General features: G+C 33.8%; 1 protein-coding gene across 1 annotated transcript; it reads right to left on the bottom strand.

The window, feature by feature from the left end:
* Window positions 1-248: 248 nt before the first annotated feature.
* On the bottom strand, window positions 249-27,335 carry LOC133205440 (A disintegrin and metalloproteinase with thrombospondin motifs 6-like). Its single transcript, XM_061341263.1, has 24 exons — window positions 27,210-27,335; window positions 26,405-26,769; window positions 25,284-25,434; window positions 24,518-24,735; window positions 24,297-24,380; window positions 21,889-22,016; window positions 21,620-21,663; window positions 21,297-21,402; window positions 20,938-21,087; window positions 20,329-20,470; window positions 19,818-19,928; window positions 19,347-19,492; window positions 19,000-19,063; window positions 18,205-18,307; window positions 17,786-17,919; window positions 17,447-17,570; window positions 17,275-17,355; window positions 15,960-16,123; window positions 15,532-15,664; window positions 15,136-15,265; window positions 14,223-14,427; window positions 13,844-14,020; window positions 10,307-10,460; window positions 249-642 (listed from the first exon to the last, which is right to left on the bottom strand). The coding sequence occupies exons 1-24, from the start codon at window positions 27,319-27,321 to the stop codon at window positions 521-523; spliced, it is 3,348 nt and encodes a 1,115-aa protein (XP_061197247.1). The 5' UTR covers window positions 27,322-27,335; the 3' UTR covers window positions 249-520.
* Between the last annotated feature and the right edge of the window lie 223 nt (window positions 27,336-27,558).

The following is a 27,558-nucleotide window of genomic DNA, read 5'->3' as shown; positions in this document are numbered from 1 at the left end:
AAACTGCTCAAAAAACTTAAACCTGGGATGCCAATGCCCAGGATATAGCATAATTAAGCCCCATTCCCACCCTTCGACTTTGCTGAGGTAAGCTAAAAATAAACAAATTTTTGTTGACTTTGGTATGTGTTTCATACAAAATGCATATGCCAATGTTGGTCATATTGTTGATATGTTGAACACATTGTAGCGTGTTAAATTCACAACTATTCATTGAAATTCACTTTTTATTATTTTTTTCAGTCTGTTCAATTTTTAATACATCTCACAAAAAGTATTCTCAGAAGCTCCATTTTCTTTTATACAAAATTAAGCCATCTGGATATGCACCAATTACTCAAAACTATACAGCTTGATAAAGTTCACAACAGATCATTTGTAAATTCCTGAAGCTGCTGAACATTGCAAAATTCTTATTATAGTTAATCATTTCTTCGTAAAGCAAAATATTGGATTGTAGCCTTTGCTGATGTTGCTTATTTTAACTAAAATGAATGGATTTCCTTGCCTTGGTTTGAAATCATGGCATTTGATTAGCATCTCGACAGGACTTACAGCACATCCTGAAGAAGTAACCACGGTTACAGACCTTGTGCTTTACAACAAGAGGACAGAAGTGGGCCCGATCTCGGTCAAGGCATTCTAAAAAAGAAAAAAAAATCCTACATTGGTTATCTTTTAAGAGAAATTTAATATCCTTAAGAGAAATTTAATATCCTGTTAAAACTAATTAACAAGCTAACACTCCTTTGTTTAAATTTTTCCTGAATTTATGACAAGATGCAAATGAATTTGGAAAAGCCAGTGGGCCACAATGCTTACCACAGTCACAATGCTAACCTGAGCCACAATGCGTACTACAGTCACAATGCTCACCACAGTCACAATGCTTACCTAAGTCACAATACTTACAAGAGTCACAATGCTAATCAGAGTCACAAAGCTCACCACAGTCACAAAGCCAACCTGAGTCACAATGCTCACCACAGCCCCAATGCTTACCACAGTCACAATGCTTACGAGAGTCACAAAGCTAACCTGACTCACAATGCTTACCAGAGTCACAGTGTTAACCTGAGTCACAATGCTCACCACAGTCACAATACTTACAAGAGTCACAATGCTAACCAGAGTCACAAAGCTCACCACAGTCACAAAGCCAACCTGAGTCACAATGCTTACCAGAGTCACAATGCTTACCACAGTCACAATGCTAACCACAGTCACAATGCTTACCAGAGTCACAAAGCTAACCTGACTCACAATGCTTACCAGAGTCACAGTGTTAACCTGAGTCACAATGCTTACCAGAGTCACAATGCTTACCACAGTCACAATGCTAACCACAGTCACAATGCTTACCAGAGTCACAAAGCTAACCTGAGTCACAATGCTTACCAGAGTCACAATGCTTACAAGAGTCACAATGCTTACCAGAGTCACAATGTTTACCAGAGTCACAATGCTTACCACAGTCACAATGCTTACCACAGTCACAATGCTAACCTGAGTCATAAAGCTCTTTCTGACAAATAAACTGTAGGTGAACTTCAACTTCTGTATATGCCCACTTTCACTGGGATGTCAACAGGCTTGCTCTTGAGAAGATTTTTCTGGGTTATTCCTGAACATTTCTATGTAAATCTTTTACCCTCACTGGTCACTAACCCTAAGTACTGGGGGTCTGATTGGAAAAAAATTATACAGGGATGCTTTCATATTCAGTATCAATGTGGCTGTGACTCTCCTTCTCACAAGATGATATTTTAGGGCTTTTCCTATATATTTCTATGTTAAATGTTTTACCCCTATTGAAACACTGACAAGATTTTTAAAAAAAGGAAACAAGATTCCTTTTAAAGTAAGTGTAATATTTAGATGTTGAAGTTGTGGCCTACAAATGGCATAGAATGTACAGAACAGTCAAATACATAAAAAAAAACAAATAAACTAATGTATGACTTAGACTTGATAGAAACACCAATGAATGAATGAATGAATAAACTTTACTCTAAAGGGAAAGGGTGTGCTACTGTTTTGGGATTTAAGGAAATTCTTGCGCTATAAAGAAAATACAAGTGTATTCACCATGTAACTGTATAAATTTTTGCATCTCAAAGTAAATGCATTTAAAAAGGCCCCTTAGTACTTTTAACATGTTATTATAGATTTACATGAAGCTATCAGTGCACAGTAAACAAAGTAGTTTCACTTAGTCTGTCATGTCATGTGTGTGCAAATGGTGACATTTGAAAGATGTCTCACGTGGAATCAAGTGTGAAAGACTGAAGCTGAATGCAAACCATTGAATCTTCGTCTTATAAGGCAGCCTTCATGTAATTTTTTTCATTTCTGGTTAGTACAATCAAACCTCTTTATCTCAAACTACATGGAACTGAGAAAAAACTTCCGAGATATCCAAGGATTTGAGATATCAAGGGTAAAATACTAAAGGAATGTGTGGTTGGGACTTCCAAATCACTTTGACATATCCATGGTATTCGAGATATCAGTGTAAGAGAAATTGAATTCAACTGTATTTCTTGATATATTTTTTTAAAAGACACAACTTTATTTTCTCTATTCTTTAATTCTCTCCATTTAGAAAGAGGTATATCCCTTTTAGTAAGAACCAGCTTGAATTCCAACTACCCAATGAGGCTTTGGTGTAAGTTTAATTCAAATTGATCTAGCTTAATGGTTCGGAAGAAAAAGTCAAAAACGTAATACAAGTAAGACTACGAACATCACACAACAAATGGATAAAAATGTTTTTGATGTTCACTTAACCTGTTCTCATAGAATGTGGGTATCACCACAGAGAAACAAACTAAAACTGCTTTGTACTGTTACTCTAAAAACAAGTTCAATCTATGTGGATTCTTTTTTAAAACCATTAATCAGAATCTTCTGATGCTAATTATTAGCTAAATGAATACAATTTCCATCTAAAAGCAAACTTTGTCACACATGCTTTCAATTATTAAGATTTGTTTTATCAGTAATACAACAGAAAATTTATAACTCATTAACTGATACAAACCTATTTGTTTTTAACATATTTGTGAGCAAAAATCCACGTAAAATATGCTTAAGAATCAAAACGAAGTTAATGAGCCAAAAATCAGATTGAAGTTTCAAAATGTTTCTATCCTCTGATAAATCAGTTGGATTTTTTGTTCAAAATTTCTTAATGCCCAACAAATAGCATGTGAAAAGTATTTTACTTTTTTTTTTAAAAATTGACAAAAACTTCAACATTCTTCAAACCATTAATGTAAGATAAATGATTTTAGCTTTTTCTCTACCAAAGTAACCAAACACATCTTTTTTATTTAAAAATATTCCAGCTAATAAACTTTAAAAACATTCAAAGCTGCTCTAATGTCAGTTCATTGCACCTCGGTCGGTGTGGTTAGACAATTTCCTGGTCACCTTATTTTTCTTATCAACCAACATTTCTGAGGATAAATGTGGCATATCAGAGAGGACAAAGAGACATAAATACTGAATGATGTCTCTGTAGGAAAATTATTTCTTTTTAAAAATGTTTACACTTCAGCTGTTCAGAAAAGAATGAAAGTGTCAAAATCTACTCTAGGAACTACATGTATGTTACTGCTTGTCATATAAATGTACAACCAAATTAATTTAACTTCTATTCTTACAGTATTTTACTGTACTTTTTTGAGAAATGGGAATGTTCTTTGAGAAGTCAAATGTTGGTGTAGTTCATTCTTAACATATGTGACAAGATACAGTTGTTACATAATGATGGCAATGTTGCTAGGGGCAATTATAATGACTGGTCATTATCATGGTAGCTCATCCAAGTCAAAGATACAAACAAGCTTTGTACATTGTTTGCATGTCAATCTGTCTGTTAAGTTTTCACATTTCAACCACTTCTCCAGAACCAGCGGGCCAATTTCACATAACCCTGGCAAAAAGCATTGTTAGGTAAGGGAGAACCAAATTTCTTCATAAAAGGTCATATTCTACTTCCATGGAAAAATAAATAGAATATGTACTAACTAGAAATATGTCTGTACTGCATGAATGTCCCACTTAATGGTCTAATTCCACAGAAATTTAAACTGCAATATCAGGGAAAATACAGTCAAGTTCAAATGCAAAGTTGAGGCCAAAACATACAGAGATAGTTGAGTTGCTATTTCATTGTACGAGGTTTGATAAAAATTTCTTGTCAATGATCAGTTTCTTTTAACCTGAGCTAATAAAAGCATAATGAAAAGAGGTGACATGAAGTTCATAAAGAAGGTTAAGGTCAGAAAATTTTTAGAAAAAATAAAAATATCTTGAACAGTTTCTTTTCAACTGAACATATAAACTCTCTTCTCATGAACCATTGAACAAGGCAAAGCTTAGAAGAAAGCTTTAACACATACTGGTATGAATTAAGATTAAAATGTGTTTGAATAGGGTGACAGTCTAGGGAGTATGTTTTACATAAATATTTGGAGGGGAAATCTAAAGAAATCTTCATCTCAAGAAAAGTACATGGATTCATGTTTGTTCAAATTATGGACCGAGGGGCTAGGAGCTACAGTGGAGAAACAGTAGAGGAAGGGGGGGGGGGATAGAACAGCCAACAATCAAATTAAATATGCAAACATACAGATGTTGTATAGATTAATGTTTTCAATTCAAGATCCCCATAGGGCAATGTGGGTATCAAGTCCTGCATTGTAAAATAGAAGTCATGATCTTTAATTTTTTTTCTCAAGAGCAACAAGATCAATTAGATTGATAAGCAAGGGAAATCATGTTTTGTAGATTTAACTTTTTTCCTCATAGCCCATCATGCTTCCATAGGGAAGAGTCAAATTATTACAAGAGGCCCATTTGCTACAACACTCACCTGAGTTACTTTAGCCCTGCTGTTGTGGTTCTTCAGATTTTTGAAAAAAAAATATATTCCCTTTAAAAAATTGTAATCCTATATCATGGCCCCACCCTAACTCTTAGGCATCTCTGAACCCATGCACACACCATGCAGATGTATCAATATCAATATGACTAACATGGCCTCATAGTTATGAAGAAAATTCTTTTCCTGTATAAATGCACTACATAAAATTTGATCCTGATTTTAGTCAACTCTAACCAAGGTTCTATTAAAAAAAAAGAAAAAAACTAGAAATATGTCCATAGGACATGAATGCCCCGCCGAGGGTATATTAGTAATGCAACATTTTAACACCAATTGAGAAAAGTGTGGTCAAGGTGAATAGCTCTCATCAGTATGTATCAGCATATAAAGTTTATTAAAAATATCTTGAATTGTTTCATTAAAACTGAGCTAAACACTAATTTAAGAAAAGTGAGGTCAAGGTCAAAAGAAAGGTCAATGTCATAAAATGTTGATGCAGTTGAATAGCTTACATCAGTATGTATCAACATATGAAGTTTGATTACACTATCTTGAATGGTATCTTTAAAACAGAGCTAAACACTAATTTAAGAAAAGTGAGGTCAAGGTCAAAAGAAAGGTCAAGGTCAAAAAATGTTGATGCAGTTGCATAGCTCTCATCAATATCTATCAGCATACGAAGTTTGATAAAAATATCTTGGATAGTTTCTTTGAAACTAAGCTTTGAACAGAGCTAAACGCAAAGTGTGACGGAAGGACAGAAGGATGGAAGGACGGAAGATGGACATGACAAACACTATATGCCCCGGCCATATTCATGGTGGGGCATAATAAATCCACCCAATTTTGGAATGTTTGCATGTATCTTCAAAAGATTTTTTACAAATCTTATAAAGTTCCCATGCAAAACTTTGATCCCTTATCGTGGCTCCACCCTACCCCTGGGGGCCATGAGTTGAACAGTTTAGAATCTACACTACCTCAAGAAGCTATCACGTAAGTTTCATCTTTTCTGGTTCAGTGGTTTTTGAAAAGATTTTTTTTTAAAATTCCTATATATTTCAATGTAAAACTTTCATCCCCAATTGTGGCCAAATCCTACCCATGCGGTCAATGATTTGAGCAATTTAGAATTTACACTTTCTCAGTAAGCTTTCACATAAGTTTCATCTTTTCTGGTCCAGAGTTCTTGACAAGAAGATTTTTAAATATTTTTCTTAAATATTTCAATGAAAAATTACATCCCCTATTGTGGTCCCACCTTACTCCCACGGGATATGATATGAACAATTTAAAATCTACATTTACCCAGCAAGCTTTCACATAAGTTTTATCTTTTCTGGCCCAATAGTTCTTGAGAAGATTTTTTAATGATCCCACCGTATTTTTGCTTTTTTTGATTATCTCCCCTTGGAAGGGGGCTTGGTCCTTCATTTGTACAATTTAGAATCCCATTTACCCAATGATTTGTGCCAACTTTGGTTAAAATTGGCCCAGTGATTCTTGAGAAGGAGTCAAAAATTTGAAAAGTTTACCGACGGATAGACAGCTAGAAAGGTGAATGTCAGACAATGGGTGATCAGAAAAGCTCACCTGAGCTGAAAGCTCAGGTGAGCTAATAAAACTATCTCTATGTTGCTGTCTTCATAGTCATCAGAACAAGTGTGATGTGAATTAAAGAAAAACTAGAAATATGTCCATAGGACATGAATGTCCCGCCGTCGGTATATTAGTAATGCAACATGAAAATTTGTATTAGTGTATGAAATTTGATGAGAATATCTTGAATAGTTTCTTTAAAATTGAAATTGAAATCTAAAAAGTTGGATATAGATGATAAATTCTCGCCAAATTATGTATAAGTGCATAAACTTACATAAATATATCTTAAACGGTTTCTTTAAAATTAAGCAAAATGAAAATCTAAGAAAAGTGAGGTCAAGGTCACAGGAAAGTTCAAGCTCAAATGTTTTTGATGCAGTTGAATACTTCTCACAAATATGTATCAGCATATTTAAGTTTGATAAAAATATTTTGAATGGTTTATTTAAAACTGAGCTAAACTACTAATTTAAAATAAATGAAGTTAAGGTCAAAAGAAAGGTCAAGGTCAAAAAATGTTGATGCAGTTGAAAAGGTTACATCAGTATGTATTAGCATATGAAGTTTGATAAAAATATTATGAATTTTTCTTCAAAACTGAGTTAAACACAAATTGAGAAAAGTGAGGTCAAGGTCAAAGGAGAGGTCAAGGTCAAAAAATATTGATGCAGTTGAATAGCTTTAATACATAAGTATGTTTCAGCATATGAAGTTTGACACTAATTTAAGAAAAGTGAGGTCAAGGTCAAAGGAATGGTCAAGGTCAAAAAAATGTTGATGCAGATAAATAGCTCTCATCAGTATGTATTAACATATGAAGTTTGATAACACTGTATTGAATGGTTTCTTAAAAACTGAGCTAAACACTTATATAAGAAAAGTGAGGACAAAGTCAAAGGAATGGTCAAGGTCAAAAAAATGTTAATGCAGTTGAAAAGCTCTCATCAGTATGTAAAAGCATCTGAAGTTTGATAAAAATATCTTGAATGATTTCATAAAATCTGAGCTAAACACTAATTAAAGAAAAGTGAGGTCAAGGTCAAAGGAAAGGTCAAGGTCAAAAAATGTTGATGCAGTTGAATAGCTTACATCAGTATGTATCAACATATGAAGTTTGATTACACTACCTTGAATGGTATCATTAAAACTGAGCTAAACACTAATTTAAGAAAAGTGAGGTCAAGGTCAAATGAAAGGTCAATATCAAAAAAAGAAAGGTCAAGGTCAAAAAATGTTGATGCAGTTGAAAAGGTTACATCAGTATGTATCAACATATGAAGTTTGATTACACTATCTTGAATGGTATCTTTAAAACTGAGCTAAACACTAATTTAAGAAAAGTGAGGTCAATGTCAAATGAAAGGTCAAGGTCAAAAATTTTTTGACTCAGTTGCATAGCTCTCATCAATATCTCTTAGCATATGAAGTTTGATAAAAATATCTTGGATAGTTTCTTTGAAACTGAGCTTTGACCAGAGCTAAACGCAAAGTGTGACGGAAGGACAGATGGAAGACGGACATGACAAACACTATATGCCCCGGCCATATTCATATTTTGTACCACTTCAAAGCAACTTTAAGTTCAAGAGTAGAAAAAATTTAGATCAGTAATTACACCACTCAGCAGAGTTTCTATGGATTACCATAAGAAAATCTTAATATTATTAAGCTCCAGGCACCAAAAATATCTGAAATACTACTAGTTTTAAATAGTATTTATAGCTTTTATGCAGTATACAGAAACTGAGCTTAAAAGTGTATATCTTTTCATTGACAAAGTCCACTGAACATCAACACTCTGTATACAGATATTTTTGGAATGAGGCCAAAAAAATAATAGTCTTGTTTCCTGCTACCAGCCTGAAAAAAATAGGGTAGGTAGGTAGGAAAATTATTTTATTTTATTTCAATTATTTTAGTTTTTCAGATATCATTTTTGGATATGAACTAATGAAAGATCATATTGAACATTTCACAGTTCAATATTGTCTTTTGAAATTAAATTCCATGTCTTTTGATGCACAACTCAAGTGGTATTTTATGAAATTCCATATTTAAACAAGAGGCCCATGGGCCACATTGCTCACCTGAGTAACTTTGGCCATGCTGTTCATTACCAGACTTCCTCCCTTGTAATACCTATTGTGGCCCCGCCCTACCCTCAGGGGTCATGATTTTAACAATTTAGAATCTACACTACCCCAGGATGCTTCCACATAAGTTTCAGCTTTTCTGGCTCAGTGGTTCTTGAGAAGAAGATTTTTAAAGATTTTTCCTATATATTTCAATGTAAAACTTGGATTCCCTATTGTGGCCTCGCCCTACCCCCGGGGTCATGATTTTAACAATTTAGAATCTACACTACCCCAGGATGCTTCCACATAAGTTTCAGCTTTTCTGGCTCAGTGGTTCTTGAGAAGAAGATTTTTAAAGATTTCTCCTATATATTTGAATGTTAAACTTGGATTCCCTATTGTGGCCCCGCCCTACCCCCGGGGGTCATGATTTTAACAATTTAGAATCTACACTACCCCAGGATGCTTCCACATAAGCTTCAGCTTTTCTGGCTCAGTGGTTCTTGAGAAGAAGATTTTTAAAGATTTTTCCTATATATTTCAATGTAAAACTAATGTATTTCCTATTGTGGCCTCGCCCTACCCCCGGGGGTCATGATTTTAACAATTTAGAATCTACACTACCCCAGGATGCTTCCACATAAGTTTCAGCTTTTCTGGCCCAGTGGTTCTTGAGAAGAAGATTTTTAATGATTTTTCCTATATATTTCAATGTAAAACTTGGATTCCCTATTGTGGCCCCGCCCTACCCCCGGGGGTCATGATTTGAACAATTTAGAATCTACATTATCCCAGGATGCTTCCACGTAAGTTTCAGCTTTTCTGGCCCAGTGGTTCTTGAGAAGAAGATTTTTTTATGACCCCACCCTATTTTTGTCTTTTCTTGATTATCTCCCCTTGTAAGGGGACTTGGCCCTTTATTTTAACAATTTAAACTCCCCTTCCCCCAAGGATACTTTGTAACAAGTTTGGTTAAAATTGGCCCAGTGGTTCTTGAGAAGAAGTTGAAAATGTGAAAAGTTTACAGACGGACGGACGGACAGACGGACGGACGGACGGACGACGGACAACGGGTGATCAGAAAAGCTCACTTGAGCTTTCAGCTCAGGTGAGCTAAAAATAGAATTTCATGCAATGCTTGTTTTGTGTTAACATGCAAACCGATTTCAGTGACAGAATGATGAAATTCCGGAAATTTCCTACTTTTTTCTTCCAAAACTAAAAAAAACTTAAGGGTCGGGCACAAAAAACAGGGTCGGCCAGGTAGCAGGAAACAAGACTATTATATTTTTTGGCCTGACATGATAAATAAAAAAGAATTGTAAAAAACAAAAGAAATGAACATTTGGTAAGAGTCCTGCTATAAGATATTTTGTAAGGGTAATAGTTGTGATCATGATAACACTGAAAGAATTTAAATACAAAGAAAACAGAATGTAAATGTTCAATCTCAGATAAACTTATTCTTAAACATGTAAATATTTAGCCAAGTGTGATAACTCTAATTCATGCACTATGAAAATTCTTTATCAGACAAAGAAAGACAAGTAGAGATAGGCCATAGCTTAAATGCGAGTTTACAAGGCAGTTATTTGACAGTCATTTTAAAGAGAAGGAAATGTTAATATTTTTATGGTGCAATTTAGTACAAATTTATACTGGATGATTATTTCCCTTTCTTATAAATACATTCTTGCTTATCTACACAAGATTGAAATAAATAAAATGTACATACCAAGCTGAGGAGACTGTTTGCTCTCACAGTAAGACTGGCACTGTCTAACGAGTATTGGGCGGATTTTCGGATCACATCCACTGGCAAGTTTACCACTGTGATCACGACAAAGAACAACTCTGGATTGTCTCCCTTTACCACATCTTGCTGAACACTGTAAATGATTCAATGTGCTCTTAAGGATAAATAATCATATTTTTCCTGCAAAATTGAGACACCTTTGCTCAAATGCTTCTCTTGCTAAAGAAGTGATATTTTTTTCGTTACACAATTTTATGTTTTGCCAATTATTGGTGAAAAGTGGGAAAAGGTAACTTTACAGTTCAATATCATTTTTGAAAAGTTTTATAAATATATGAAGTTTTGTTACTGCAAAGTTAATGAGAATATTTTCAAGAATCTATTTACACATTTTAAACAAATAGAATTCCCTAATTAGATTTCAATTAAAAAGAACTTTTGAAAAAATAGCAATGTAACCCTTCCGTGTGGGAGATAAGAAAATTTCTTTAAATTTAAGAAAACCTCTACTCTTTGAGTGAAATAAGCATGACATTTTTAAGCATCTGCACAAGTGGGAACTCTGTTTTGGGGGTATGGCTTTCCTATTTCTGTTTACTCCATTTTGGGGGTTCAAGTAGAATGCAATTTGTTGCTTTCATAAAAATCACAAAAGTACGAGGGCTGTTTGAAAATTATTGAGACAATTACCTTTACTCCACAAAGGACAGAGACAAATTCATGAAAATTCGTCAACATTTTATAAAGAACGAATAAAACAAATGTGCAAAATTTCTAATTTATAGGATAATTAGACAAGTCCCGGTGAAATTATAAACAAACATGTCTACTCACCTGGAGCAGCATCGCTACGTCATTTTAACGTCACGTCAGCTGATATTTTCTCATTGTAAAATGATCGGGAAGCATTCAATCTTCTTTCTCTCCCATTACACATAATATTCCTAAATTCAAACTGTCTCTTATAATTCTTAAACGATTCTATTAAAAAAAAATAAGATAAAATGTGTGCCGTTGGTACCCCGTGTAAAATATACACGAAGTGTCATATACAGGTTGACTTACATGTGCAGTATCATGCATTACCGAGTTATGCAACGCAGGTCAACGGCAGGGATGGGGTAATCATAATCGAGTAATCGTAATCGATTGTAATGATTACTTTTTTTCAAGTAATCGACAGTAATCTGTAATTGAAGAGATTTTCGATTACTTGTAATTGTAATTTAATCGATTACAGCTAAAATTTTCAATGTAATTATAATTACTTTTTCAATTACTTTCGATTAATTTATATATAAATGGATGTTATTTAAGAGAATTATTTCCAGTCAGTCACACATAAATATCAAATATAACCACCTAGTGTAATATTTGGATTTCCTTACTTTTATTATCATAAGTTTAATAATGTTCTCAATAAAATTTGCTCTATAGACCTACTGGTCTAGTATTTAATAATTCAGAAGTGTATTTCAACAATTTATTAATAAAATATACAGATTTTTCATGTGCATTTTACATTTGACCCACTGTCCTCTTGCTTCATGTCCTTTTTCATATTTCAGATGTTGAAAAACTTTGTCTTGTAATAGAAAATTATAAATAGCAAAAACAGATTTAAGTGCTGTATTAAATATAAATAATTTGGTAAATAAACTACATTGTACTCGAAAAAAAAAAAAAAAGAATATAGAAATACTTATTCATATCTGAAAATGTTTAAACAATTTCCAACTTGTGTTTTAGTAACTTTAAAATTTGCAAAATCATTCTCAAGTTTTCATTCAAAATTGTAAGGTTGTTTTTATATCAGTGAGAGGTTATATGTGTCTGCAACAGAGGGAGTGTGTCACTGTGTTTGCTAATCTTAATTGGCTAATTAATTGACTGAGACATCCCTGATTGGCAAATAATGAGGTGTAAACTGTGAACTACCTAGTGTTTCACTTTCACTCCACTGAAGACAAACAATATAATTAAAACAATTAATAGCTCTCAAAACACTTATTTCAAAATAGAATGAAATTGTGCTATTAATTTAATTACTTAAAGACATATTTAATTTTCATGTTTATTACTAAGAGTTCTAATTTACTAATTTTTTGAAAAAGACACGTACAGGAATGTTTAATGTGTACTGTCAACATACGGGCAGCCCAAATACTTCTAATGAAGTAATTCGCAATAAAATATTACATAATTTTTGCAACAAGTCAATAAATATGGAGGTTCAGATCCAAGGCTGAAAGGAATAATTTATACCTTGGCATATTTTATTGTAGGAATCATGTCTCCACTTTCCACGGTAGAGAATCCCTCATTTGGGCATTTAGTGAGAATGTTAGCCAGAATAAAATCTTAAAAGAATCTGCACTGAAACTGCAGGAACACATTCAAACTTCAGTGGATAACATCAACATTTACCGTTAAATATTGCTTTGATATTTGAAGGGATAAAAACTTGGAAGTAATCGATTATTAATCGATTACATCTTCCAAAGTAATCGATTACAATCGATTACAGGACAAAAATGAGTGTAATCGATTAATAATCGATTACACAAAATTCCTCTAAGTAATCGATTATTAATCGATTACATTTTTCCATCCCTGGTCAACGGTATTTAGTCCATAATAATTGATGGTCGTCCGGAGCTTTTGTTTTTAATCTGGTTGAATTATTTGCAAGAAAAAATATACCAATGAAAAACTAGACCCTTAGACATGTTTTATTGCATTGTTATTGTTTTAGTAGGTCGGTTAGTCTGGACAAGAGTTCTCAATACCCCTACACAAAATTTTAGGTACATGTACATGTATGCTCGCTGCTCCGCTTTGACGTCAAAATCTGTTTTGTTGTCGTTACCAGATTGCTGTACCGCGCTTAGATTTTTTAATGATCTCCGTATTTCTGATTGAAATTCTAACAAACTAGCACAAAAAGAAGTCAAAATTAAATTTAAAAATTATATACATATTTTGATTTTTTTTTTGCTCTTACTATGGGTCCATCGGGAGTTTTTACGTTGGTGTTACATATTTTCAATATCTGATTTCGTGACTGCGCCGGGTACCCCTACCACTGACACATTAATATACCAATGAAAAAAAGAAATGAAATATTTTTGAAAGATTTCTTGCTTTTATTAATTCTTAGTGTTTGTCAAACGTATATGCAAATTTTCACCGAAAAACGTTCATTAGAAAGAAGAACATACACAATGTCTCAATAATTTCTGAACAGCCCTCGTAATGACGAATCATCTTACTGTCAAATAAAACTCTGCTGAATGTAATGAATAGGCACCTAACCATTGTATAGAACTCTGCTGAATGTAATGAATAGGCACCTAACCATTGTATAGAACTCTGCTGAATGTAATGAATAGGCACCTAACCATTGTATAGAACTCTGCTGAATGTAATAAGCATCTTACTGTTGTATAGAACTCTGCTGAATGCCCTTTATTTGAATGAGCCGTGTACTAGTGTACTGAACTTTCCATCACTCACCTTATCCCACTTGCCTGACGTCCACTTTGGTCCAGGACATGATTGCTGATTACACTTCTGTACAATGGCTGGCTTTACAGACAAGCCACACTTCTCTCCCATCAGGTATTTGTTCTGATCACTCGTCATACACATTACATCTCTTCTCTGTTCTCCCTCACCACATGTTGTTGAACACTTATAAAGAATAACATTTGGTTGTGTGACTTTTTCCATGACAGAAAAATACCGAGTATGGTATGAATATATTATTTGTCATATTTTCCTTAAAAAAAATCCTGCACTAAAAATTCCATATCCTTACATATCAATTTCCTCTTTGCTTTTATATAATAGGACTTCATTCCTAATTCACTGGGTGTTAAAGCCCACTACCTACTTTTCCCCACTCCCCTGTGATCCAGACTGGGGGACAGTCCAGCCTCCTACAGTGGCGGTGAGTTCTGGGTTTGGAGAGACTACAGCTGCTGTCCAAGAGGATTGTTTTCTCGTTAAGACTGAGCACCTGTACACAGATGACTGTCCTCATTTTTCTCCCTCCCCCACAGGTTACACTGCAGTGTGACCAGTCACTAACAGACCACCTAAAAAAATAGTACACACATTTATACATTTTGCGATTTTGAAAAAATATTTGCATTTCCACAATTTTCTTTACTTGCTGCATACAGAGACATTTTTGCCCCTGTTTTATTTTTGCCCCTTCACCCAAGACACATGTGGGCGAATTTAAAAGGGGTGAAATCAAAGAAAAAAGTATGATTTCTTCCTGTGAAAGGGCGAAAATAATTCTGTGTACAGTATTTGCAATAGATATATATACAAGTCCTTTGAGTACTCCTAAGACACTGTTCTAGTAGCTTTATTCATGCACATAGACTTGCTACTGACTTACAAATTTCATTCATATTCTAAGATAACTACACACATACTTCAATTTTTGGTTTAATATAACACTGTTTCATACACTGAATCTGAAAACATTTGCATATAAATGTTTATGTATTTTGTATAATCTTTCAATTACATGTAAACTTACTCTGGTGGACATTCATTCAATTACATGTAAACTTACTCTGGTGGACATGCATTCAATTACATGTAAACTTACTCTGGTGGACATGCATTCAATTACATGTAAACCTACTCTGGTGGACATGTATTCAGTTAAATGTAAACTTACTCTGGTGGACATGCATTCAGATTACATGTAAACTTACTCTGGTGAACATGCATTCAATTACATGTAAACTTACTCTGGTGGACATGCATTCAATTACATGTAAACTTACTCTGGTGGACATGCATTCAGATTACATGCCTCTTCTACACTGCCTGGTTTAGATGCTGAATCACACAGGGTCTCTAAAACTCTTGATTTATTCTGAATGTTGATACAGACTGGAACGGAGGTCTTTCTTCCTGACCAAAAGCAATTTTTTTTTATTTTGAATTCATAAACATGTGTGAAACACTATCATCTAACATGCAACAGTTCATTTTGTCCTTTGAACTTTACCACATGCTTTGACCCTCACTTTGGATACAATGAAATTTTCAATTTAGTACATGGTGTATACCAGTAGTTCAAAATGAAAGACATACAATAAACAATCCCTTAGGATGATTTTTTCTGCTAAGTGGATTAAAAACAGATTCCATTTTATTCTGAATGTCTGCTAACTCACCTTTACCACAGGTTGTGGAACAGGATGACCAGAACTGCTTCCAGGTAAAGGAAGAGTTTTCTACAGATACTGACATATTTCTAGGGAGGTTGTACACATATGAGATTCCCTTATTGTCTTCTTGTAATAAAACCTGATAAATCATGAAAATTAGGAAGTGTTGTGTGACCTAAAATCTTTGCTAATTAAGAAGTAGAAATTTGCATTTTCTGTTTTCTGTAATCAAATGTTAAGTTACATGTATTACAGCTCATTTTCAAAACCAAACTTCAGCTGGGATGTACAATCTTGTGTAGATAACCAGACAAGCTTAGGTCAAAAGTAGGAACATCCTGATTCCTGATACATGATTTTTAGAACTAAAGGTGTATCAAATCAAATTGGGCTAAAATCTAAATCATATAAGATACAAAAATCTATTTTCCTACCATGAAAACTAAATCCTCAGTTGTGGGTCCTAGTGAATGTATGACTTCAGGTTGTCCATCTAGTCTCTCATAATGAAACACAGTTCCAGCAGCAGAGAATTTTCGGGGCCAGTCTACTGTCCAATCACCATTTATGTAGTAAATATCAGAAGTGTTCTTCAGTGCTGAAACAGATTTGGTAGACTTTAATACTTAGTCTAGTACAAATATGTGAAAACTTAACATAAGTAAGGCAATTCAATTAATGCAATTAACAACCACAAGATGAGTATTTTGAGAACAAATGTCAATCAAACACAGTCAGACATGTCTTCTGAGAGCATTTTTCTGTCACACACACAACAACAGTTTTAGAGAGTACCTGCCAGTCACACATACAACTACACTAGTCTTCAGAGAGCACTTTCAGTAAAACAGAGAACTGGAGAGGTTTTAGGATGCACTGTCACAAACACAACTAGAGAGATCTTCAGAGAGCACCAGTCAAATACCGTCACAACTAAAAAGGTCTTCAGAAAGCACAACCAAACTATAGATGTTTCCAGGCCATACTAGTCCAGTCACATACATAACTAGAAATGTCTTTACTAGACAGAACCTGTCATACATGCAAGTATAAGTAGTGAGGTCTTCATATGCTTTAACAGTCTAAACACCACTGTCACTCATAAAAACAGATAAGTTCATACCAGTCTATAGATAGCATTATTTTGTCACATTTGACTGGAGTTTTTGTCTTATTGTTCATACATGTATATACTCTTGGCTCTTCAGTGGATTTTGAATAGTGACAATACAACTTGAAATGTTAATGTTATTATCATGATGTCATTGTTAAAAGACAACATCTGAAGTTGGCACAATACATGTCCAAAGAAAGCAAAAATAAATTAGACTTGATATAGTAAATAATACATGTTTTCACAATTATAATCATTAATCAAAATTTCAAAATATTATAAAGTCATTGATGCAAGTAAGACTATTTATCAATTTATTAAATTTAAGATTATATTTAGCATTGAAATACTGTTTTTTGCCCAAATTGCTTACTGCTTAAAAGTGCCATCTTCTAGTGAATTTTTTTTTGGTAATTTTCTGAATTACTACTTAATTATACCCAATATACATTTAATATATGTATATATTTATACTATACCCAATATACATTTAATATATGTATATATTTATACTATACCCAATATACATTTAATATATGTATATATTTATACAATACCCAATATACATTTAATATATGTATATATTTATACTATACCCAATATACATTTAATATATATATATATTTATATCATACCAAGATAGCTCTGAGATTGGACTATTTCCGACACACGTATATGCATAGCTCCTTTTGGAATTGTTGTAATTTCGTAATATGCTACAAAAAAAGTAAAAATAAAGAACAGAGAACACAATAATTTTTCATTTAAGAAAACCAATTCTTATTAATCACTTGATGAACTCCTTACTTCCTGGAGAAAGAGATTTATCAAAAGTCCCAGAAACAGTGTAGCATGAAGAGTTGTCTCCATTACAGACTCGACATTTGTCCTCCACCGCAGTAGATCCCAGAATTCCATCACATCCTACGGGCTGTGATTAAGCAACTGAATCAGTTATACAATACTGTTGTCAATTACTATTGGTTATTGGTTTTGATTTTACTCATGGTTATATTAGGATTGTTTTAACTAAATCCTTTCGTGTTCTGTTTTTGTATTCATAATTTTCTGTCAAAGAAAGTAAAATGTGTGATGATTAACCTTTAACTTTAATTACTAAAGAATTTATTCCCCCACAATACATACCAAACACTTTCCATTGATACACATATCCATTTTGTCTGGGTAACACCGAGTTCCATCGATCACTTTACGAGCCTGTTCGGTGTAGAAGTTGAAGCCATCAGCAATACAATGCAAAGCACAAGGCATGTCATGGGCTGGAATAAGGAAATTTTCAATAACCTAGATATTCTGACAGCAATGAAAGCAACATTCAACAACTGTATGTTTTGAAAATAATGTATTATTAATCTAATGTTACAGCATACATAAGATATGAGGGGTACACTACCAGTATACTGAATTACTAGGCACAACCTATAAACCTTCACTTCAATTCTGTCACCAATAATAACAAAATTTTACTTAATAAACTCTACCACACCACTACATGTATATGTAGTAGATTCTACCACACCGCTACATGTATATAGAAAACTCACCACCAGAGAAAGGTTTCCAGTTATAGTATCTCCCTCTGAAAGGTTTCTTATTGAAGTCTGCACACTGGAGTTCTCGGAAATCTTTGTCAATGTTTAGACAAGTCTGTAAAATGAGAATCAGTTTACAGCAATCTCAATCAGCTTATAAGCAAACTCTTTCAGCTTATAGCAAACTATCAGTTTATCTTGATAACCTTATCTTAATCTTAATCACCTTATAGCAATCTCGATGAGTTTATGATAGTCTCAATCAATTTATAACATTCTTAATCAGTTTACAGTAAACTTGATCAGCTTATAGCAATCTCAATCAGTTTGAGGCTATGTCAATCAGCTTATAGCAATCTCAATCAGTTTGAGGCTATGTCAATCAGCTTATAGCAATCTCAATCAGCTTATAGAAATCTTGGTCTGCTTACAGCTATCTCAATCAGTGTATGGCAAACTTCACTGGCTTATAGAATCTCACTCAGTTTATACCAATTTTGATTTGTTTATGCAATATGGGGATGTCAGAATCATAACATTGATTCTATATCTTTCTAAGCAAAGAAATCTTCATATTAATGTCCTAAATTTACAATTTTATCTTTTAAATGAAATACACTTGTGCCATAAAATTCTTTATCATAAATATTTTACACTTGGCTTGGAATGAAATAAATATCCTTTCATTTCATGAAACACCAAGCAGATAAATTAACCATTACAATGTAAAAAGATGCCAGTTGCATATTCAGTACATTCTAGTATCTTCTGTTATCACTGTATGTGTAATCCTCACAATAACTTTACCTCAATATTACAAGACCTGTATCTTTTTCTTTGTCCAACACAGTATTTCCCTCCATGCCTTGGCCTGGGAAAAAAAATCCAGAATTTTAAAGTATTGACTACCATCTAAGTTTATGTTCTAAAATCCTCAACACTTTCATGTGATACCTTCATCAAATCATTACTTCCCCTGAAGAAAGAGTCAATGCTTTGACATACCCATTACCCCTATCACCCATTCAGCAAAAGCATGGATAATTACTCCTCTTGAAGCTGGAATTTATGCCCCTACCAAAGTGGAAGAATTTATTACATTTTATTATGTTTTCTACAGTTGGAGTGGATACTCTCTGCCATTAGTTACTTACTCTGGATCATTACATCTTCTGAAGCTGGATTCAATGCCCCCACCACAAGTCCTAGTACACATGTCCCACTCAGACCACTGACCCCAGGAGCCATCCACAGGCTGAGGCTTGTAGTCTAAGGCTCGACACTCCCCCAAATAGCACCACTGCAGAATAAATGGAGTGTCATCTCTCAAAAACTAACATGTAAAGTATAAATGCACAAAACTTCAATAAGACAATGTTTATTTTAAGTTTATTTCATGTATTATTGGGGAAAAATTATTTTTTTTTTGTAAAATATGGCACCTGCAGGATGTCTTCAATAATTAACCCTCTGTCCTGCATGTTAGATCCATCAATTCCATTAGCAAAAATAAAATTTATATTCAACCTACAGATGCAATCATTTTTCATACTGCTACCACAATTTTTTTGACTAACGCAAACATATGTAAAATCTTACGCTATACTGCATGTAGATGTACTTACTCCTTTCTCATTTGTGTTAATGATAAAACAACCAGTTCCCTCTGCGGCGGGAATTCCCTTGGTTTTACATTCACCCTTGTCATTCAAACACCACAGTCCACTACAAACCAACTGTAATGCATGAGAAAGGCTACATTGTAATGCATGTGAATTAAGCTACATATATAGAGTAATGCATGAGAAATAAAAACTATAAACATCTTGAAATACTTTAGATTCAAAGACTAAACATAATACAAGTACATTGTGAAAGATTCTACTTTAACCAATAGTCAAGAATAAAAGCAGTGTTTTCCTTTTATTTCAAAGTAAAGGGTTTGAGATAAATTGTAACAGGCTAAGGGCTGAGGTTTATGAATAAAATCTCTGTGGACCTTATAAGTTATGTTTTAAATTTTGATTTTTAAGTGGCATTTTTAATTGAAGTGGTCAATTTGACCTGTAGCCTGTTCTTAGGAAAAACGCTGAAAAATTTAATGCAGATAATGTTCTGAAAAATTCCGGGGTGTACCTCAGGTTTACAGTTTCTGGACTGGCTGCCATACTGGATTTTACACTGCTCAGTACTATCTCTCTTGTCCTTCTGTACTCCGTGGTCAGTGTGTTTCACTCGCACTACAGGGCTGTTGTCCAGACATGAACTCTTCTCTGAACTACAAATCAAACAAAACAATCAACATATGAACTTATTACCCCACCTTATATAACAAGAGAGGCCCATGGGCCACAATGCTCACCTTGGGCCTGCTGTTTTTCATCATCAGTTTTTTAAAAAAATGTTTTCCTACTTTTTCACAAGAAAAATTCATACCACATATTGTGGCCCTATCCAGATCCAAAGCATCAACACATTACCTAACTTGAATCTATACATCTTGAGCTAAACACAAAATAGAGAATAGTGAAGACCACAGTAATGTCAAGGTCATCAGACTATGCCACAGTTATATTGCTTTCACCATATGCTGCATATTCATGGTGCGGCATAAAAATTCATACAAAAAGTGTGATACCATTTTCACATTAATTCTATACTGAAGAAAATATTTGGCAACATAATTTTTGGATTTCCGTGAGCCCTTTTGTAAATCAGACCCCTCATACTAACAATCAGACTCACTCTATAAATTCTGTTATAGCATCACGGCTACAAGAGGACCAGTTAAATGGTTTGGTCTCCTTAGACAGTTGGGCTGCCATTAGTCCGGCTGTGAGGTTGGACCCAGGCACTCCACACTTGTTCCCAGACCCATCATGCTGCATTCCAAAGCTATTCAAATATTTAAGTCAGGCAACAATCACAATTTACAATATTTACACTGTACATGAATTTATAATTTTTCTTGGTGTGTTTTTTTTTTTTTTTGATGGTCAATACTTTAAAATCATCATTCATATTTGCATTTTTGCTGATCAGAAATCAGATTTAAGAAGCAAACAAGAGTTGGTATTTTTTTAATGAAAAACAAATGGAATTACTTGTGTCCAATTTCATGGGCAATGGTAAATGCTGAGGCTAGACCGATGTCCTCATTAATGCTACAGCTTCTGTCTCCTCCACACATACCGTTCACAGGGGCCAAGCCTGTGCAATAGAATACCAAATCTCATATTGGGAGGGAATCATTTTTCACATTTTCTTTTTCAAAATTTTCTAGTAAACAAACTTCTTTCCATAAAATTGTTGGTGAAGTATACCTCATCTCATTCTCATTTACTAATGCTATACATATACATGCACATGTACAATGTTTTATTTAATACAGATCCTTGTGATGGATTTTGATGAATATGACACTCACCTAAAGTCCCACAAGGTTCATTTTTATATGAACAAATGTCATACCTAGAGAAAACATAAAATTCTTTAATTCAGATGACAATGGTATTGTATGTATATCTAAGTTTTTATTAGAAGTTGAAAATGTAGGATGAAAAAAAGATAACCAGCATAAAGACAGAAAGACAACAGGAAAAGCTAACTAGAAGTTAAAAACAACAAACAAGAAAGAGTAGTAATAATGGCAAGCATTGCAACAGAATAAATAAAGAAAACAGAATCAATTCTTACCCTGTAAGTAAGATAGCATTATCATGATGCATCGCATTGTTATCTGGAGAGGAGAGATTCAAAAGATGTTGCCATTTACAAAACTTGTCCAGAGAATGGTCGGCATCATGATTCAAGGTTAAGTTTTTCTGAAATATTAGAGAGATGAGACAGAAAATGAATGCCAATTCAGAACATCTAAAGTATGATTCTTAGGGATTAAACATTGTAATCTGCTAAGATGCACCTACTTATAAGGGAGATAAATACAATAAAGCACGCTTAAAGTAAACACAATTAGAATGAAATGACACTTACAGAAAAGCGACTCATTCCCCATGACGTTAAAATATATTGTAAACTTAATTGATACAATGAATTACGCTTATAACGAAGCAAAATCATCTCTCCCTGCAACTTTGTTATAAGCGTATTATACTGTAATACAGTGGCTTCCATTTTATCGGATAGCGGTTTAACGAATATTTCGGCTATTTCAATATATATCAGAGCACAAAACCATTTCTTATATATTTATTAATAATTTCACCTAATATTCTGATGAGAAAATATTGGAATTTCGTTTTATCTGATACAAAAATTTGGACTTTCATAGTGTTTGTTGATAATCAGCACCTTGTTCACACCTCCAACTTCGTATATGAAGCCTTTGTTTACACAGTTTGACACCAATTACCTTGACTGGCTTGAGTACGACAATGAGGGGATTAGTTACGGCAGGACACACACAGGCACTTTACCTGTGTCAATAGTGGGCATAGTAGATAGATATGTTTTGATTACAGTTGTGGTGATCAGCTTGGGTTCAATGATGCACTTGTTAATAATGACAATTATTTGAAATTTTTTCGGCTTGAAATTTTAATTATTGAACTGATTAGCTTGTGTATGACAATTTGCTTGGATAATGAAATAAGCCTATTCAGTCGTTTAACTTGGTCATTTGGCTTAATATTTGTTCACTTTTAAGTGCAAAATTTATGGTTAAAATCACAAACGGCCCATACTATAAATATACGTCTCAAAATCCATACCATCTTTCTCCACATGGCAGACAAGCATGCATGAGACTGGTAAACTCATTGACCAGAGAATTGTCACAAACAGGATAAAATACGTAACCATATTAAAGAAACAAATAAAAACAAAGAAGTTACATTTAAAAAAAAAAATTTCATATTTTTGTTGATTTTTAATTTACAATTTATTCAGGGAAAAATATTTTACAGTTATTAGTCAAGCATTTAGTCTACTTCCGTTTCCAAAATGGCGATCATAAAGAAAGGAATGTAAACATGTGCTGAATTAAGATGGCAATAACTATCAAAGAAAAATATTTTATACATCAATTTCTTTGAAAAATGTTGTCATATTAAATTCATAAGTAAGTGAAATCATTTATTTTAGGAAATTCCCTAAGTAAACTAATCAAACGAAAACGAAAGTGCAAGTTTGAAATTTGCTACGATGTATTATCAATACATGTAGCTCTATACATCTATCTTTTGACTCGGTTGGAGCAATCGGCTATTCTAATAATCGGCTATTCTGATAAAATTAGACTGACAACTTGACTATTGAATAAAACGGGAGCCACTATACTATTTTGCATTTGTTTTGACCTTGACCTTTGTTTAGAAGATTTTTTCAGAGTGAAGTTTTGTAGGAACAAAATTGGGCCAAAAAAAAAGATATCTTTGATGAAGGAATAAAATCTGACCTTGATCTTTGATCTTTGACCTAGAAACTCTGGACATCAATGCACCTTTTATACGTAAACACTCTCTCAGTAAAATACAAATGAAAGCGTTCAAAGATGAAAAGCACACACGTAACTATGCTTTAAAAATATTACAATGCTTGAGATGTCTGTGTGACAGAGAAAAAAGTAATCCAAAAAATGAGGAAGGGGAGTGCACATCAACAACAAGCATATCTGGGTTCATTAGTATAGAGAACAGACATTAAAACTGCAAAATAAAAGATATTTTCATAAAAGGTGGTTCAAATTTCATCTGATAAGCACCCAAAGACAAATGCATACCTCACTGAGGAATGATTCAGAGTGTTAATGGGGGTGATTCTCAATTTTCTTTATACTGTATACAAAATAAATTTGCAGATGATTGAATTGTCAGTGATACTTTCAAGCATTATAGGAATTTAGGGGTGATAGGCAGGAGTAGCAATATAATGGCTGGGAGGGAGATAAAGTAGGGTAGTGCTCTATAGAAGCACACTAATTAAGGCAAATAATTATATTCACTGCAACTGTATGGTAAATACCTACAAGCATAAGCTACTTGTGAGCAGAATATATGAATTTCATTTTCACACATTGAGACATAAATATTCATACATAATATTCTCATTCAAACTTGATCAAGGTTTTTAATGACTGTTCTTACCTGTGGTTTCTCAAACACAATCAGTCGACTCACAACAATATTGACTGCATTTCCGATGCTGGCATCATGATACAATTTTGCCACCTGACCTCAAATGAAGATATTTTTATCTTAAAATCAACATTAAGTCATACGAATCATTTTGAACAAAAACATTCAATCTGCAATATTTACTTAAGTGGAGCTTAAAACATGTTGCATAATGCTGTAATTGTACTCACAATATTCATAATGGACAGGACGTATGACTGTATGACCTTCTTTCCATGATATTCCACCATTTTGTGATCGGCCACCACTAAAGTCTCAACATTTTTCTCCCTGCTGACCGCTGACCTTTTAATACGATCCCTAAATTTCAATTTATTCCAGGGACTTATGAGTCCAGGATCACCTTGAGCTATGTTATCCCTCTGTCCAAATTTGTTTTTAAGTATATCTACAATATATCTTTTACTTTTAATTCATTTTTCAAAGGAAAAAAAATCAGAACTTCCTGCAAGTGTAGCATTTTGAATTTAAAAGCATGCAAACATTTAGCAATAGCGAGTGCAGTGAACTCTATAGACTAATGTGTAAAAACAGGGGAAATTGAAAGTGAAATCTATACATTCGTATAGCAAATTTTTGTGTGAAACCTTCCAAGAATTCTTTTGCTACCAGAATTCCATTTGAAGATGGTGAATACAGCAGTACAGCAATTATCATGAAGATTTCACAAAGAGCTTAAAGAAAACAAATTATATCTACACTACGATGCCTTTTGTTACAAAAATTGCATTACTGAGACTCCATTATAAAAATGTAACTAACATATGTAATGTGATGTCACAGTCTATACTGGATCTCGCACTGTTTGAAGAAGCAGATGAAAGTAACAAGTGTAAGCTGTAAAGGATGGCACCCAGAAATAAATACAAATGCACTCGCCCCAACGGTATGTCACACCATAAAATATTAATTAAGAAAAAACTTCCAGACTACAACCTGTGACACCACAATGAACATTATCTTTTGGAAACTGTATTGATGAGCGCTTGTAGACTACATGTGGGTGTCCTTTGCCGCTATCACTGGCTGTATCATTCCAGAGGGGTTCAACAAAATAATCCTCATCCTCCGTTTGAAAAATGCCATGCTGTAAATTAAAATTGTTGATCAGCAAAAAACAAATTCACTATGCACTGATTAAATCCCAACACTAAAAATCTAACAGATTTTTTTAAGGTTTTGCTGCAAGTTCGATTTTGTGATGCTGGACTATGGTAATATTTTTAAAATGTGTCTACACATAATAAAGCCTTCAATCGATTGTCTTAAAATTGTTTATATCATTTCATTTTCTATGAAAATCAAAGCAAAATCTTAATCAGAAACAAGATTACTACGACATCTTACCAGTCCTCTGATTTTACCGCGTTTCTGTCAGAATACACTGGAAATACTCTTACCACAGTAAAAATAAAATCTAGTACGCAATATGTAATTTTCCGGAAAGTGTGGAATGGAACTGGTACTGGGAGGCACGAGGGTTGCCCCCAATAATTTTGCCGATATATAGTATACTACAGAAATAAAATAAGCATAGCTTCTTTATGTGTATGTCTCCTCAATATTTTTTTGGCTTGTCAGGGATTTTTTGCCCCCCCCCCCTTCAATGAAAATGTTTGGTTATGCCCCCCCCCCCCCGCTGAAATTGCTTCCTACGAGCCTGAATAATATCTGTTGATTTAATCCTTTCCTCTAAGGATTATTAAAAAGGTTCATCAGTGAAATATTCTTAGGATTACGCGTAGCAGGGGACTTCAAAAGAACACTTGAAAAGTAGTGAGGATAATATACCACCACCCACCCACCCCCTCCAAATACGAAAGAAAAGAAAAGGACAGACTTTTTTTTAGGTGGGAAATCTTGGATCATTGTTAGATGCAGAGTCATACTTAAATTCTTCCCATATTAGCTTCCGAAAAATTTACGAACAAATTCTTAGTTTAGCTGTCGACTTATTATATATTATCCTCATTTGGCGAAACGCACTGATTAGTATCATAAGTAAATCAATGTTTTAGACAAGATATCATATTAATGCATGTCTTATTAGTTATTACCAAACCAAAGCAGTTGCTCATGGCTGCTGTAGAGACGTGTGGTTCACTACTGTAGCCGACGTAATGACAGTTAAGTTTCGTGTCCATCTCGAGTTCCTCCCCCTGATCTCCGAGAGAGCCAACATAAAATGTTCTGGAAAACAGACCTCGGTTTATTTCTAGTTTAAAATGAAATTCTTGTCCAAAAGCTGATATTCTATAGAAGACCGGTGATGGGTTAGCTCCCCTACTAAGTTCTCTTCTTGTTCGTCTCGTTTGATTCTGTCTGCTCTCGTGAAACACATTGTAGCTCAGGAACCTTCCATTCTCATCCACCAGCGTCGGAATTACCATTTCATAATGTCCAATTCTTTTTAATAAAGCCGCTGAAAAAAATGAAGCCTACGAATCAATCATTCGACTTCAATGTAACCATGAAAAAAAAATGAAATAACTTGGTACATGTAATATATGTAAAGACAAATGCATGTAGAATAGTACAATTCTCTCTCTCTCTCTCTCTCTCTCTCTCTCTCTCTCTCTCTCTCTCTCTCTCTCTCTCTCTCTCATTTAATTATACTATTGAAAAAAAAGTTCTTATGTTAATCACCTCTTCCCTGTGAAATGTTTTCGTCTTACAGAGTAATATTAATACATAGAATTATCCCGTTTTCAGTAATTAATTTTACTGTCACAGTTAAACACTACTCTTTGTTTCGAAATAAGCTCTTGTTTTGTAACAACTTTTTGTTACACAACCTTTTTACGAAACACGCGTCCAATGAATGGATATTCAGGAGCAGTTTTTTTTATGTATACTATTTACCTGTTTTCCTATTTTGTATCCTTAGATGCTCATTCTCGTCTCTCTGATTTTGGCTCGCACTTGCAAAGATAAATTCTATAGCACAAATACAAACGAATCCAAGAGCTTTCATAGTAAAATTTTCGAACTTTGACACCAATTATGGCTTAAGTCCAAACTCACCAGTAAAATTAGTAACAAACTTTCCATAAATTAACGACAAACTGAAAAAGTTTCGTTCTCTCGACTTTTTCCTTTAATGCAATCTAAATCAAACTTTGAGTTCGAAATGTCCCGAGCAGAGAATCCGTTTACTCTGGTGTGAGTAAATAAGAGTATTTCCATTCAAGCTCAGGCCCTGATTCAGCAA

Source organism: Saccostrea echinata, unplaced genomic scaffold, assembly GCF_033153115.1.
Source record: "Saccostrea echinata isolate AGI-Se365-2 ecotype Australia unplaced genomic scaffold, CSIRO_AGI_Sech_v1 ptg000002l, whole genome shotgun sequence".
In the NCBI taxonomy this organism is placed as follows: domain Eukaryota; kingdom Metazoa; phylum Mollusca; class Bivalvia; order Ostreida; family Ostreidae; genus Saccostrea; species Saccostrea echinata.
This window is presented reverse-complemented; position numbering and strand designations above follow the sequence as displayed.